The 17,120-nt window shown below is 40.1% G+C and overlaps 2 protein-coding genes and 1 pseudogene across 2 annotated transcripts; all 3 read left to right on the top strand.

The window, feature by feature from the left end:
- The first annotated feature begins 4,814 nt into the window (after positions 1 to 4,814).
- On the top strand, positions 4,815 to 8,528 carry LOC142634583 (putative inactive disease susceptibility protein LOV1; annotated as a pseudogene).
- Positions 8,529 to 12,114: 3,586 nt separating this feature from the next.
- LOC142634582 (uncharacterized) lies at positions 12,115 to 12,612 on the top strand. The gene has a single exon (XM_075808883.1). It carries the CDS (start codon positions 12,115 to 12,117, stop codon positions 12,610 to 12,612), a length of 498 nt encoding a protein of 165 aa, XP_075664998.1.
- A 2,913-nt stretch (positions 12,613 to 15,525) lies between these two features.
- On the top strand, positions 15,526 to 15,996 carry LOC142634581 (uncharacterized). Its single transcript, XM_075808881.1, has one exon. It carries the CDS (start codon positions 15,526 to 15,528, stop codon positions 15,994 to 15,996), a length of 471 nt encoding a protein of 156 aa, XP_075664996.1.
- The last annotated feature ends 1,124 nt before the right edge of the window (positions 15,997 to 17,120 follow it).

Here is a 17,120-nt window from a genome sequence, read left to right as displayed (position 1 = left end):
TGGCTAAGACACATTTGGTAGAGGCATCTAAATATGATGTACCCAAATCACATGTAGCAATATTTATTGGAAATTGAAAGAAGACGCACTGGCAGAGCCTCAATTGCACCATTTGCAAGCTCAATCACCACAATTAGAGAACGTCATTGCTGCAAGCTCTTTCTTTCTTCCTCTCCCGTTAGTTTTGCACTATGTTATTTGTGATTTGGGTTTCAACTTTTCAATGCATTTAGTTTTTGTGGTTTAGAATAGATGGCAAGGCCTGATTTGGGAAAGTTATATTATTATTGAGATTGGTGAACAACTATAGTGGCGGGGTGACTGTATTGGTGAACCGCTATAGTGGTGGGGAACTGTAACTTGACTAAATTAGTCGGAAACCCGTGCGATGCATGGGAAAATTTGCCTAAAAGTATGTTGGTTTTAAACTTTGCATAAAAAGTATAATTAAATTATATTGGTCTTAAACTGAAACAATAAATACTACAAGAAGACTTTAAAAAAAAAATTGGTGTGCATCTAACTTAAAGTTTTTGTAGTCCTCTCTAGTTTCTAGAGTGGCATACCAAAATTATTTTTGCATTGTAGATTTTATACCAAATATTTGAGGCTAGAATCCTATAAATTATTTAGATTTTAAAGAAGGACAAAAACTATTAGAATCTACTAAAGGGACAAATGCTATTAGAATCTATTACCGCAGTAGCTCAATTTTTTTTGTCAATATCTGAACTTATAATTATCTTTATGCTTATGATGGACCTGCTACTTACATGCATTTGTAGAAAAATAAAATAAAAAACCTACAATTTGAAGGCACACAAACAGCTTGATCTAACTTGTTGTGAATTTCTTAATTGGTTGTAGGAGCAAATCAAAAGTCGTTAACAAATTGGTTTTCATACCTAGTACCATACAATCATAGATAACTCAAAATTTTAATATGAATATAGTTGAATGCAATATGCCTATTGGTGACTATGGCATACCACATAGCATTTGACTTTTTCTTTAACACGAAAAATTCTTAGATACTATCAGTGTATAGTAAAATGGTGCTCCATCTTCTCACATTCATGATAAATTCTACCATAAATTTAATGAGTAGATCATACTATAAATGTGAGATAAGTGAATACTATTCACCATGCTCCGAGAGTACTTAAGAATTACTCTTGTAACACAACAAGAGAAGCACTCATTATCTTAGTAGACAATCTTCCAATGTGTAGCCCATTGGTAAGATTGAATATTATCTTCAATTTGGAGAATCATAATATAACACTCAAAATGAGAGAGAGAGAGAGAGAGAGAGAGAGAGAGAGAGAGAGAGAGTGGTGGGACTATTGATGTTAGATTGTATATTTCCTATTTTATTTTTATTTTTTTAGAGTGATTGTAAGTTTTTTAGAGTGATTGTATATCTTCCTTATCCATACATCTCCATTTGTTTACATAGAAGGGCCTACAAACCATTGTTTGTAAATAAATTGAAGAGAGTGTGTATTTTGAAGGGAAGCTTGTACAGAGGAAGAGAGTGTCTAGTGAGTAAGGGTCTTGGCTTTCAAGTTTTATCTACTCATGGGGGAGGAGAAAGGGAGTTTGTAAGTGGGTTAGGTTTTGTGCTTTCATCTACATATGGGAAATGATCATGCTTTGGTCATAATATGTAAGGGAATAAGTGGGCTTGGGCTTTTCATAAGAGTTGGTTTAATTTTTAACAACGACCCATCTTGTAGATAATAATAATGAAAAAAATAATGTGATTTTTTGGGTAACAGTAAAAACAACTTAACGAGAAGAGGTTAAAAAGGCTAAATGCAATATTAGAGTGCTACATGGCAGGAGTTCATGCACTCTCACATGAGGCATTTACTTATAGACACACACACACACACACACACATATATATTGATATTATTTTATGAGTGTACTTTGGTGTTAGAGTTGTGTCCTATTTTGGTAATTTACGGAAAAGAAATCTTCTCAATGTTCTCATAAGTTTTACCAAACACTTATACGTGGTTTTAAAAATTTTGTTTTTAAAACGTCCAAAATGCTAATTCTTTAAAACGCACTTTTTAAAACAGCTTATCCAAATAGACCCTAAGTCTTGTAGGAGGACATTGAGAAGTCTTGAAACTTTGATAGAATCAAGTTCCAAAGTCTCCAAGAACTTTAAAAACTTCAACCTTCAAATACAAAAAACATTCATCAAAATCATTTTACCAAGTCTTGGAGTTTTCCTAGAATCATGTTCTAAAGCCTTATGAAACTTGAAGAATTCTAATTCATCAAAGATCCATCAGATTCAAACTCCAAAGTTCCAAAGAACTTCCATTACAAATTTTTGGGAGATTCTGGCCTTTTGCCCCTATTGAGCAAAATATTTGACATTATGCCCCTGTTTCCAAACTATATAGGTTCGTGCCCCTGTTTTGAAACTCGATTTTACTAAAATCGAGTTTCAATAAAAAAACTCGATTGCATGGAACTCGAGTTATGCCAAATGAAACTTAAAAAAAAAAAAAAAAAAAAAAAAAACTTGCATGGAACTCAAGTTCAAGGAGCTCGAGTTCCATAAAAAAAACGCCACTATAGACTCCTTGAACGCAGCAATATGTATGCTTAAAAAAAAAAAAATTTGCATGGAACTCGAGTTCAAGAAGCTCGAGTTCCATAAAAAACGCCGCTATAAACTCCCTGAACGCAACTATATGTATAGGGCAATCAAACTTAAAAAAAAAAAATTACACTACTTGCGTGGAACTCGAGTTCAAGGAGCTTGAGTTCCATAAAAAACGCCGCTATAGACTCCCTGAACGCAGCTATATGTATGGGGCAATCAAACTTTTTTTTTTTTTTTTTTAAATTACACTACTTGCGTGGAACTCGAGTTCAAGGAGCTTGAGTTCCATAAAAAACGCCGCTATAGACTCCCTGAATGCAGCTATATGTATGGGGCAATCAAACTTTAAAAAAAAAAAAAAAAAAAAAATTACACTACTTGCATGGAACTCGAGTTCCATAAAAAACGCCACTATAGGTATGGAACTCGAGTTCCATGCAAGTTTTTTTTATTTATTTTTTTTAAGTTTCATTTGGCATAACTCGATTTTAAGCCAATCGAGCTTTCGATTGAAACTCGATTTTGTTAAAATCAAGTTTCAAAACAGGGGCACAAACCTATTTAGTTTCAAAACAGGGACATATTGCCAAATATTTTGTTCAATAGGGGCAAAAGGCTAGAATCTCCCAAATTTTTGAAAGTCAAGAACATTTGAAGAACGCGTGAAGATCATTGAAAACATGAAAGAACAAAGAATTTCTAACAAACTCAAAGCAAAAGATTCATCACAATTCCATGCGAAAGATCTTTCAATCTACTTTCCAATTAAAGTGCAAACACTTTGTATTCGAATCAAGACAATTCTTGAACTGAAGATTTTTCCAAGAATGTCGAATCAAAGGATTATTATTTTGTAATAGAATTTAATTACAGAAAATTGTACTGTATCATTTATTAATACAAATTTATATTTGTGAAACTATCACTATTGTTTGATTTTCAAATTGTATTTACAGTCTTGAGCTTAGTACGTAAATGATAATTTTACCCGTGAACAATGGTCTTATGAGAAACTCGAATTTTCACTTACTAGCAATTGAGGTGTCTACAAAAGGGTTAAATTTTTTCTAAACTAAAAAAAGGGCAACCCACTTAGAGGGCGTTTGGTTTCAACGTCCACGTCCTGCGTTTACGTTTTGGTTTTTTTTTTTTTTTTTTTTTTTTCAGCGTGTCTGTCACTGTTCATTGGCCATGAACAGTGATTTTAGGCCAATGAACAGTACTTTTTGGCATGAACAGTACTTTTTGGCATGAACAGTACTTTTTACACATTTAAAAATTATTTTGCTACAGTATTTTCAGTTTTCAGTTTTCAGTTTTCAGTTTTCAGCAATAAATTCCATCCAAACAGACTCTTAATCCGTGGTTCAACATGTCCAAACCTGCCATTTCAGCCGGGCGTGTTTGGGTTGATCCGTTATTTTCAGGGATCTAAAAAATCCCTTTCCCATTCCTTTTTCTATTTTTTTTTATAAATCTTCTGCATTCAATTTTGCTGAGCAGGGCTTTTATAGTGTCTAAGAATGGCGGATTTGGGCTGATTTGGTGGGTTTAGCATTGGTTGTTGGTCATGGGCGATGCGTTTCGGTGGTTTTGCAGCTTGTGCTGTTGAGGGTTCTTCTATTTTGGGTGATGGTGTTTAGCAGAATAAGAATAACGTGGGATTGTGGGCTTGTGATTGGGAACAAGGTGGCACATAAAAGCGACTGACATTTAACTTTTGAATTAAAATTCGAGAGATGGGTTTCTTCTTCTTCTTCCTTTTTTTTATTTTATTTTTGTGGGCCTAATGGTAAGAGTTTTTAAAGCGAAAGTTTGGAAATCGGGTTCTAGCCTTCAAGGTTTGGCAAAAAAATGTAGCAGGAAAAAGAAGGTGATTCTTTTGAATTTAATATGGCCAAGGTGACTGTTGTTTTTGAGAGAGAAATTATTCATTACACCTGAACCATTTTTTTTAATAAATTTTACAAGATAAGAATCAATTTACACATAAAAATTCTAAGCTTTGTTTATGGTTCACGAATGGGGATCTAGAAATCGTGGTTGTTCCTCAAGTGATATTTGACTTGCCACCTTAGTTTTGGTATTGTTTATGATTCACATATTCTTTTTGTCAGGCCATTATTGATCATAAAATTTCTAAGCTTTGTTTTGGCACACCAAATTACAGAAATTGAGAGCAACCATGGGCATTTTGTCTGTAATTTCTAAGCTTTACCATGCTTATATTTTTGAATTGTACATCATTCTCATAATCCTCGTGTGTGGGTACTTAATTACCATTTTGGTTATTTATATAGTCTGGCATCAAGTGGGGAAACGTTACAGGCGTCTTAAAAAGAATGTCAAGCTCTTGGATGGTGTCATAAAAGATGTTGAAGAGGTTTCAGAAGCAGGAAGAAAACTAGATGAGCAGCCTAATCAACTTCGAGATTCACAGCTGAAAGCTGGAGTCACTGTACAAATAGCTGATAGTGAGAGAGACTGGGTGGATGCAACCAAAGCCATGGTTCGCATGGCACAGGACTGCCATGACTCCTACCAGAAATTGAGTGAAAGAAGAAAGACTCTTGGATTGACTCTCTCTGCTATCATGGATTGGAACAAAATTCGTCGCCTCAAAGCTGAGTTTGATTCGTGTCTGTGGGAGATGTATCAAATTTGGGAAAAGCGTATACAAATCTGTAAATCAATAGAGCAGTCAAGGTCTATTGTTAGAAGCTTGCAGAACAGGCCAATCGAGGAACATCAATCTCATCCTTATAAACGAGCTCCACCAACTGTCTCTATTGAGAGAAATTTGAAAGTCCTATTTGCTAACAATCCAGAGTTAGTGTCTGACTCTGACAAGCAAAAGGAAATAGAGTACCTCATCAAGTTCCCAGTGCAGCTACTGCATTCTTTCCTGCGAGATTTAGAAGGGCTTAAATTGGAAAGCCAAACAGAAAAGGCTTGGGTGGAGGAAGCGGAGGAGATCTTTGACGAACTACAACATGAAATTGACAGGGTACAAAAAATGGCAAAGGTAATGAGATGGCTTCCATTTTTGGGTAACTGGATGACAAGACGTTGGGTGAAGAATAGCTTTGGCCAAATCAACAAACAGCTCTGGACCCTCATTTTTAAGAAGTACATGATTGATTTTAGCTTTATCAAAAGAGTTCCATCAAAATCTGTTGGTCCGTCCCCAAAAAAGAAAACCCAGGCCACAACTGATGACAAGGAAATTTTAGATCTTCTAGATGAGTTTCACAAGCAGCTCAATCTTGAGCAATCCAAGGTGTCTTCTCGGCTCAAACAGTTACTGGATGATTTCAAGCAAGTGCACCGACTTCTCAAAGATGCAAAAGCAGTTGAAGGCTTAAACAATTCAAGAATGGCTTGGAAGGATCAAATAAAGATCATTGTTAAAGATGCAATTAGTTCTTTGTCATCCTCCCAACCCCAAAGGAGCAACACCAGTACTCAAAAGGAGATAGATCCTTGGCCAAAGTCCTCTACAGAAATTGAGCGATTCGAGCAAGCTATGGAGTTTCTTGGCATGAGCATGGAAGTTTGTCGCACTAAACTAAGTGAAGAGACAAACTCGGTGGTCGGCTTGGAAGATAACATCCATGAAGTGGTCTCACTACTGACCACCAACGATACTACTGAGAATTGCTCCACACTTTCCATTGTGGGGATGATGGGAATAGGGAAGACAACTCTAGCAAAAATGGTTTTTAACCATGCAGCTATTCAGAAACATTTTGAATTCAGATACTGGGTGTCTCTAACCGATATAGTGGACAATAAGCATGAAATCCTGAAAAGGGTGGGCGAAAATGTCCTGGCAAATCATGGGGAACGAACAGAAAAAGGTTACTCATTCAAAGAGGTGAATGATTTCTTGAAGGGTAGGAAGTACCTTGTAGTTCTGGACAAAATCTCAAGCAAGGAAACCTGGGATACTCTGAAAGAAGCATTCCGAGAAAAGATATGCGAGAGCAGAATTTTGCTCACCACACGAGACAAGAGTGTAGCTTCACATGTTGACCTAACAAGCATCATGTACCCACTTAAACTACGAACACAAGAAGAGAGCTGGGATTTGTTTAACCAGATGGTGCACTTTCAGGCTGAACCTTCTAAGCCTGATCATGGACTCTCACCAGAATTGAAAAAACTTGCAGAAAAGGTTGTAGGCAGATGTGGAGGCTTGCCATCTTCCATCTTAAATCATGGGTATCTATTGTCCGGGAAAGAAGTGACGTCTAAGGACTTGTCAAGGGTGCTTGAGCATGTCACTCCTAACCAAACACCCTGGTCGGAAAACTTGGAAACAAATGCAAAAGACTTCCCTCCGCATCTAAGTCAATGTCTTTCTTACTTTGGACAATTCCCCAGAGACACTAAAATTTCTTCAAGAAGATTAGTCGTTTTGTGGGTTGCTGAAGGGCTTGTAAAACAAAGTGGTGAAAAGCAAGAGCCTCTTAAATCTGTTGCGGAGAAATATTTGTCAGAGTTGATAATACGCAACTTGGTACAAGAAGTGGAAAGACAGCTTAATGGGAGGGTCAAGACATGCAGCTTCCCCAGTGTTCTGCGAGAACTCTGGTTGCGAGAAAATCCAAGTTCGGGCTTTGATCAGCACGTACTTTATTATTCCATTGAAAAAGATTCCAGCTTTGGTGGCAACATAAATTCATCAACACCAAATATATTGCAAAGCTATAGAAATCCCCTCTCCTTGCTCTGCTTTGATACTCGTGAAGGAGATAATCCTGGAGTAGCTTTTGGTCACTACCTTAAGAAGGGCATTGCAAGTGGGCATCTGTTATATTTAAAGGTGCTTGATCTTGAACACGTATTCAGACCTCATTTGCCTAAAAGTATAGGAAAATTAATCCAGTTAACGTATCTGGGATTAAGGTGGACATATCTAGAGACTATTCCATCATCAATTGGCAACTTAGTGAACCTCGAAACATTGGATGTGAAGCATACTTATATCCGAACTCTCCCTAGTTCAATATGGAAACTGAAGAAACTTCAAAACCTATACATGAGTGAGATTTCTCGAAGCAAAATTGAGCATCAACCTGAAAGAAAATGTAAAGGTAATCAGCGTAACAAGAAATTTTTACAAAATCTCCAAATACTGCGTGGTGCATTTGTGGATAAGGAAAGTCCTCTGAAGGATGCATTTAACATGATGAAAAATCTTCAAATATTGGATTTGTCATTCCAGTTGGAGTGGTCACAGCAAAAAGCATTGGCAGAGAGTCTTGTGGAATTGAAGCGCCTTCAAAAATTGACATTGAAATCATTTGATGAAATGGGTCAACCCCAAGATCTTCATGTGACTCAATTGTCTGGCCTCGTAGATCTCTACTACCTATCACTACCTATCTTTGTATGGAAAATTGAAGAATCCATCCATCGTCATAAATATTAATGGACTTCCTCAAAGCCTGACTGATCTTACCTTATCAGCCTCTGGACTTTCAAATGATCCAATGCCAGAGTTAGAGAAGCTTCACAACCTTAAATCCCTCTGTTTGTACTCAGCTTCTTATACTGGGAAACACATGGTTTGCTCCAGTGGAGGCTTTCCCCAGCTTAAAATTCTGAAACTCTGGATGCTTCAGGAATTGAAAGAATGGAAGATGAAGGAACAAGCAATGCCAAGCCTCAAGCAGGTGGAGATTCGGTCATGCAAGAAATTGAAGGTCCCTAACACCACAGAGTTAAGGCATCTAAAGACTCTTCGCGAATTGAAGTTGAAAGATATGCCAGTGGATTTCACAAAAACAATTGAGAACAACAAGGACCGAATTTGGGGCCATATTGCTGTCTTTCCAGTCATAATTATTGATCAGTAGTGGTCACTGCTGAATGGAATTCAAGCTTCCACCTATGTGAGGTTGTCTTTTCTTTTCTTTCTATGTTCCTTTTTTATTTTTCCACAAAAAAATTATTATGATTATGACACTGCAACTTGTAATTACAGACTTGTGCTTCCTTAGGAATGATGCGAGCGTTGGATTAAGCAGAGCTGTTTCGAGATGATGTCTTAATGAGTCATCATGCATAACGGTTTTTTTTTTTTTTTTTTTTTTTCTTTCTTGGGGCGTGTCGCTTGTTTTAAATGCATTTGGTCAATAAAAGTCATATGCTTGTCATGCAAATGACTGGAATAAAATCGTAGGCTTTGTTGCGAACAAAGTGCTACTGTCTGTGTGATGACTGGAATCAATTGTACTCTTTTATTTGGAAACATATATTTATTTGTGATTGATGTATTTCTTATTCATCATTTCGCCTTCGTAAGACAAGTAGTTATCACATTTATTAGTTATTTCAATTCGCAGAAAGGTTTTTGATTTGCAAAATTGCAATATCTTTTCCACCATACTACTAGAAGATGAAAGGAAAAGTTTGAACTGCATCATCTTCTTGTAATTAATGTGACCGTTGGGATGTAGTTTGAGAGAGGAACCAGGATAAGGTGCAACAATTCAAATATGCCAGGAGTGCAAACTAAACATTGAAGTTCAAGATCAGGTTTAAGCAAAAAAAGTTTATAATCAGGATAAAATGGTAATCCGGTAGGAGAAAATATTGTTCTCTGTGAGGGGATATTTGCAACATAGCGTGATTTGAGGAAACTACTTCATTAGTAAGCATCTCTTTGAAACTAGTTAGGAATATAGCATCTCAAGCCTACGATGCTCGAGTTCAATGAAGCTGGTGTGAACAAGTAATCCACGTGGAACTCAAGTCTTAGAGACTTGAGTTCCAAAAAGCGTAGAAGAAGAAGAAAAACCAAAAACAGAAGAAGGAAAAGAAGAACAACCAGAAATGGAAGAAGGAAAAATCCACAGGAAGAAGAAGAAGAATCATCCACCAAACCCACCAATGATTACACGCAAAACCCCAAAATCATAACCGACCCACCATTCAATTCCACAAAATTAACCCAAATCAAACCAAATCCACCAAGTTTTTCATCGTGAAATTCCCAATTTCACTTTTTGCAAAGACCAAATTCATTCCCCCCTCCAACAATGACCACCACATGAAAAATTTCTGCAATAAGAAGATCTACAGAAGAACCCAAATGAAGAAGAAGAATAAAAAGGAACCCAAACCCATAGAAGATTTGAAGAGGAACCCACATGAAGATGAAGAAAGAACCCAAACCCAGTAAAAACCTAGATTTTCTTTATAAAAAACAAGCCTAAAAGGCTCGAGTTCCATGTGTAAAATTCTCCACATCAGCTGTGTGCCAACACACTAAAACTCGAGTCTTAAATGCTCGAGTCTTTCACAAAAAACTTAAGTCTAATAAACTCGAAATGCTATTTTTCCAAATTGTTTTAGAAATGTGACAGCTAATGAAATTGTTATAAAATTAATGCTAAATGCAAAAAAAAAAAAAAAAAAAAAAAAAAAATTCTTTTTGTGACTCTAAATCACCTTTCAGTCTAAAAATAGCAAACAATTAACTCAGATTAGATGTAGCAACCAAATTTCTAAAGATAGTAAGCTATTCTTTTCTATTTTTTTTTTATTTAGTATTTTCTTGGGTAAATTTTTATCTGACCCCTTCTGCTATTCGCAGCTAAGTATATGGGAATTTTTCTGGGTAGGTAAATACCATCTCATACTTATTTCGGGACCAAAAAGCCATTCACATTTCACAGTAAGCAGGTCTTCTTATGATTTAATACCAAACAAAAATTAAATGCTTGAGTTACCATCTAGATCACTTGACCAGCGGCTACTCCTGCTACAAAAGGATTATCGTAAAACAATTAGATATTACCGAGAGCTTTATAGGGCAATTAGTATTTCATGGTATTCGCAACTTACAATGAAGATGTTCAATGTTGAGAATTTAAACAAATTCCAAAAACTTGTGAGAAAAAAAAAAAAAAAAACAATATGCTTACGTCCATGAAGTTATAACGATTTTCACTATGTATAATTCTGTGCTCTCTCTCAAATTTCTAAATATAGTGTAATACAAAAAAAGCATTTAGGATGTGTCTTTCATAACTAACACAAAAATCACTCGTTTAACATATGTAATTCAAATTATCAGCCGTTTGTAAGTTTTAACCAGTAAGATGATGTTCCATATAGGTACTTTGGTTTAACAACTGAAAGTTAATATATGTGAAAAAAACTAGATTGACACCAATGTTCTAATTAGTGAAACAGATGTTTCTTATGCCAAAAATTAAGACCTTACTAAATCTCACAATCACGTTAATAATCACAGCAATACAAAGCAATAAAAAAATTCTATGGGACGCTATTCGTTCGCAGGCCCAACACTCGCCAAAGCCCATTGCAATAGTGCCACGTACACGAAGCCCACGACTCGCTGGGATTCGAGTTCTAAAACTATCATGTTTAAGACCACATGTGACATCAGGCCCACGAACATCGTCCGGATGATCCTCAGCACCCAATTCAAAATTAGGAAAGCACTAATGATAGATGTTGTAAACATAAAACCCTGTTTGTTCGGGGAATGTAATCGCCTAGAAGGTCGGGTCCACGTAAGTTCAGTAAAGCTTTGGGAATATCACTGCCGAGCAGTCCATCCAGCAGTGGAACCAATTCCAATGCCACTCTCACTTCCTTTCACTCCCAACTAAACCCCCACTTAAGGGTAATAGTATTGGACCTCCCCCTTCCACCTACTAGGGGAATAATCATGACCATTCCACTAAGTTTGGCTATAAATAGGCAAGGACGATTCAGTTGAAGTGGTTGGTAATTCTAGAGAGGAGAGACTAGAGAGAGAAATAGATCATCGTGGGAGAAGAGGGAGAGTGACAGGAAAAACTAGGGAAACTGGGGTACTGGGTTGCCGAGCATAGCATCACTTGTTGTAGGAAATCCGAAAGCCCACCGTACAAATGAATTGTGAACCCAAATACATCTTCGTCCCAATAACTATATTTGGGCACGCACAATTGATGCCGTCTGTGGGAATCTCTTACGTAGCTGTGGTACTATCGAGGCGCACACAGGAGAATGTCTGGAAGTGGACAGGGAAGCCATGCAGAGAGCGGCTCTAGAGGGTTGTCGCGGGGGTCTACATGGCGAGAAAGGAGGCAAAAGAGGCAGGAGGACAAAAAACATGAGGAAACAGAGGAATCTGGGCCTAGAAAAGGATCGTACCAAACCCTCCAAACAATGTATGACGCCTCGGGCCACAGCCGCCTCGACAGAAGAGACCAGGAGCTTGAGCAAGGGATTAAGAACTCGAGCGCCTACGTAGAGCAGTGAGGGATTTAGAGTTGCAAGCGAGGGGTAGACGCAGGAGAAAGGACCATGAGGAGCAAAGGGAAAGGTCGGCAAGTGTGAGAAATCACCGTGCCGCAGGATCCTATCAATTCGGGTCTCGTCGACATCGCGACTATTCGCAAGAGTATACGGACCGTGAATCGACTTCCCCATATGAGGGGCGACCTCGAAATGTGGCCATGGATGCCATAAGTCGGGCATTACGCCAAGCTACTCGATCTCCATTCTCAAGAGCCATTGAGAGTGCGCCCATGCTGAGCAGGTTCACACGGCCATCGTTCAATTCCTACACTGGGAAGACAGACCCGGTAGAACATGTAAGTCACTATATTCAAATGATTTCTTTACATGCCCATAATGATGCATTGATGTGCAAGGTTTTCCCCTCGAACCTCGGCCTCACTACTTTAAGGTGGTTCAACGGATTAAAGAAAGGTTCGGTCCATAGTTTTTCGGAACTGATCCAAGAGTTTGGAGTGTGGTTCATGACTTGTAACCGGGTTTCGCAGCCCGTGGACGCGTTACTATCAATGAAAATGGGGGCTGTTAAAACCCTTCGTAACTATGCCAATCGGTACTGGGAGCTGTATAATGAGATTGGCAGGGGTAATGAAAAGATCGCGGCGAGCACCTTTCGGATGGGGTTACTTGAAGAGTCCGGGTTGAGAGAATCATAAACCCTGAGGCCTCTCGAAGATATGAGGCAGTTGATGAGGCGTATCGAGGAGTACAAGTGCTTAGAAGACGATTGGCTACAAACCAAGGGGAAGACGCCGATCATCAATATCCTCAGAATACTGGCTTTAACCCCAGACACAGGAAGGATTTGAGAATTCAAGAGCCCAGTCCAGCAATTGGGGGAGTCAATGTAGCATTCAAGGAACCCGTGCACAGGATCATTAACAGGATAAAAAAATGAGTTGTATTTTAAACGGCGAAACAAGATGGCGGGCGACCCATCAAGGAGAAACCAGAATTTATATTGCACCTACCACAGAGATAAAAGGCACACCACCAAACAATGCAGAGTATTAAAGGATCATCTGAAGTAGTTGGTAAAGGTGGGACATTTGAAAGAGTTCCTAATGGAAACAAGGAATCAAGAGGTTAGGCAGGCGGGTCAACTATGCGAAAACCTTCCCCCGCCCCCTCTGGGAGTGATAAAGGTCATCCATGCGGTACCGATGAGTCTACAAGCACACAGAACAAGCGGGGTATTAGCCGTGGTATCAATAGAAAGTTGCAAGGGCGAACGCCCACTGGTGAAGAAGCTGAGATACACTAGACAGCCTATAGCGTTTGACGATGATGACATGGAAGGCACCAATTAGCCACACCATGATGCTTTAGCAGTCATGGCCCCTGTAAGGGGTTTCATAGTAAAGAGAATAATGATAGATTAAGGGAGTGGTGCAGACATAATGTACTTGGACTTGTACAAAGGGCTCGGTCTAAAAAAGGAGGATTTGTCAAAGTATGATACTCCGTTGATGGGATTCGATTGGCATATGGTGACTCTAGAAGGGTAGATTTCACTCCCAGTCAACATGGGACGTAAGGAAGTAGTGGTGAAATTTATAGCGGTCGCTTCTTTCTCGTCATACATGGCAATACTTCGAAGGCCGTGGATCCATGACATAGGGGTTGTACTGTCCACCTTGCATGTTAAAGTCAAGTTCCGAACTGAAGAGGGGATTATAGTGATAAGGGGTGATCAACAAACGGCCAGACAATGCTTAGTAGCTGCGGCCAACAAACAAACCGAGCAAAAGGAATCAACCGAGAAGGCTCCCCTATAGCAATTACCGCAGCCCCAAGTAGAGGGGACCAACGTTGCTGAGGATTTGGTAAGAGTAAAAATTTTGCCAGTAGGTGAAAGGAGTTTCCTGATAGGGGCAAGCTTGAATGATGGGGAAAGGGTGGAGCTACTGTTGTTTCTTATACAAAACATGGATGTGTTCGTTTGGAGTCTATATGAGGCGCCCGGAGTCGACCCTGAATTTATAGTTCACAAGCTGAATGTGGATCCTTTATGCCCTCCTAAGAAGCAAAGACCGAGAAGGTCCGCTAAGGAGCATGTAGACGCCGTCAAACAAAAGGTTGGGAAGCTGAGGGAGGTGGGGGCCATAAAGGAAACGTTCTTTCTGGAATGGCTCACAAACACAGTGGTCGTGAAGAAGAAGAACAGTAAGTGGAGGGTTTGTGTTGATTTCACCGACCTGAACCAAGCATGCCTGAAGGATCTGTTTCCGATGCCGAAAATTGATCAATTGGTGGATGCTACGTGCGGGCACTCGAGAATGAGTTTTCTTTACGCTTTCTAAGGTTATCACCAGATTGCCTTAGCCACCGAGGATCAGGAGAAAATAGCATTCATAACACCCGATTCTAACTATCACTATACCGTGATGCCATTTGGATTGAAGAACGTCGGAGCCACTTATCAACGAATGATGACGAAGATGTTTAGGGATAAGATTGGACGGACGGTTGAGGAATACATTGATGACATGGTGATAAAAAGCAAGCAAGAAGGGCAACACGTTGATGACCTTAAAGAGGTGTTTGAGATACTTTGACGACACCAGCTGCGCCTCAATGCCGATAAGTGTGCTTTCAGAGTAGGGTCCGGCAAATTCTTGGGTTATTTAATTACCAAATGGGGGATCGAAATTAACCCCGATCAGATTGAAGTCATGAAACATCTTAAACCACCGAGCATTCCTAAGGAGGTTCAAAAATTGACCAGCATGTTGGCTGCTCTCAACCGATTTATTTCCAAATTTGTTGATCAGTGCCGGCCATTTTATCAGCTTTTGAGGTAATGGAAGGGGTTTCAATGGGACGAGGAGTGTGACAAAGCCTTCCTAGACCTTAAGGACTACCAGGGATAGGCACCTACATTGACAGCCCTAGAGCCGGGAGAAGACCTGTATATGTAGCTCTCGGTGTCCGAGCATGCAGCCAGCTCTGTGTTATTGAAGGATAGTGGTGTGTAGTTTCCGGCTTACTACATAAGCAAGGCATTTGTTGATACCGAAACCAAGTATTTACCATTGGAGAAACTGGTACTGGCACTTGTACATTCCACCTGAAAATTGCTCCATTACTTTCAAGCTCACACCATCTATTTTCTGACCGAGTACCCTCTTCAATCACTACTGAGGAAATCTGACTTTACGGGGAGGATAGCCAAGTGGGGGACCCGGTTAGGCTCATTCGACATTAGATACAGACCGAGGAACTCAGTGAAGGGACAAGTACTTGCAGACTTCATTGTCGAGTTCTAACCAAAAATTGCGGATGTAGTCTGCCTCGCAGAGGTTAGGCCTTGGAAAGTGTTTGTGGATGGCGCATCCAATATGGCAGGAGTAAGGGCTAGAATTGTGATCATCACCTCGAAAGGGCTAAAGCTAGAGCACTCGTTCAGATTATGCTTCAAGGCTTCTAATAATGAGGCCGAGTATGAAGCTCTGCTTGCCGGACTAAGAGTTTTCATGGACTTAGGAGCCAAAGAGGTGGAAGTCTACTTGGATTCTTTCTTAGTAGTTAATCAGGTGCAGGGGAACTTTGAGGCCAAGGACCCCTAGATGATTGAGTATCTGTGGCTGGTAAAGCAGACCATATGTAATTTCTCAAATGTCAGAATTGAACGGGTAGCTCGGAGACAGAATCGGCACGCTGACTCCTTAGCGACGTTGGCATCGTCAATAGTTGACATGGTGCCTCGGTTCATCAGGGTGGAGTTAGTGCCGGAACCAAGAATTACCGTTAGGACACCGGTTGCACAGATCACCACAGCCGAGAGTTGCTGGATGGGCCCTATCATTGATTTCCTTACAGAAGACCGAGCCCTAGAAGATGAGAAAGAGGCAGCCAGAGTACGACGGACCACTGCTCGATATTGGTTGTCTGCCAATAGGAAGTTATATCGAAGATCGTTTGAAGGACCATACCTACAGTGTCTTCGTCCTAATCAGGCTGAAGAGCTATTGACTGAGCTCCACGAGGGTGTGTGCGGTAGCCACGAGGGGGGTGTTCATTGGCTCACCGAACAATGACTCAAGGGTTTTGGTGGCCACGGATGAAGAAAGACGCCACAAAGCATGCTCGGAGGTGTGAACAGTGTCAGATACACGCACCGATGATCTACCAGCTTACCGGGAACTTGAACCCAGTAAGCAGCCCATGGCCATTCGCCCGTTGGGGGCTAGACATAGTCGGGCCATTTCCCTAAGCATCGGGCAATCAGAGGTTTGTGCTGGTGGTAGTAGACTACTTCACAAAGTGGGCAGAAGCGGAAGAGCTGGCAAACATCCGAGATGTTGATGTCAAGAGATTCATATGGAGGAACATTGTAACAAGATTTGGCGTGCCGGAATCTTTTGTGTCGAACAATGCTCTACAATTCGACAGCAAGGCTTTCTGAGAGTTCTGCAACAACCTCTATATCTGGAATTGGTATTCCACACCAGCATATCCGCAGAGAAACGGCCAAGCAGAAGCAACCAATAAGGCCATCATAAGTAGATTGAAGAAAAGGTTGGAGGGCGCCAAGGGCAGATGGGCCAAGGAGTTACCAAGCATCCTATAGGCATACCGAACAACTCCCAAGAGATCCACGGGAGAAATACCATTCTTTCTAACTTACGGGGCAAAAGCTGTCATCCCCGCTGAAGTGAACCTATGCAGCGCCCGAGTCGCAGGATTCACTCCGCATGAGAACGAGAAGCTAATGTCAAAGCAGCTGAACTTGCTAGAGGAAAATCGAGAAGCGGCCACCATTCGGCTAGTAGAATATCAGCAAAAGCTCACCCAGAGGTACAATAAAAGTGTGAGGAAGTGGGAGTTTGCCGCTAGGGAACACACAAGACGTTAATGCAGGGAAACTAGCCCCGTCCTAGGAAGGGCCCTACCGAGTGACTGCTATTGTAGGTTCTGGGGCATACTACCTAGAAGACTTGGAGGAAAAATCGTTTTGCTGGCCATGGAAGGTTCACAACTTGAAAAGGTTCTGTCATTGACCGGCTATCCCCCAAAGATGTCAACTTGATGTAATTTTGCATTATCATGCATTTAATATGACGGTATCTATTCATGCAAGTGCATTTTACCACATTACTATTAGGTTACCATCGTCGGGCAACAAATCTAGAGAGAATCGCGAGTGTGAAGACATCTCATC

The sequence above is a fragment of the Castanea sativa genome, chromosome 5 (genome assembly GCF_040712315.1).
Source record: "Castanea sativa cultivar Marrone di Chiusa Pesio chromosome 5, ASM4071231v1".
NCBI classification, from domain to species: Eukaryota; Viridiplantae; Streptophyta; class Magnoliopsida; order Fagales; family Fagaceae; genus Castanea; species Castanea sativa.
Note: the sequence above shows the minus strand (reverse complement) of the source record. Positions and strands in the feature narration are given on the sequence as shown.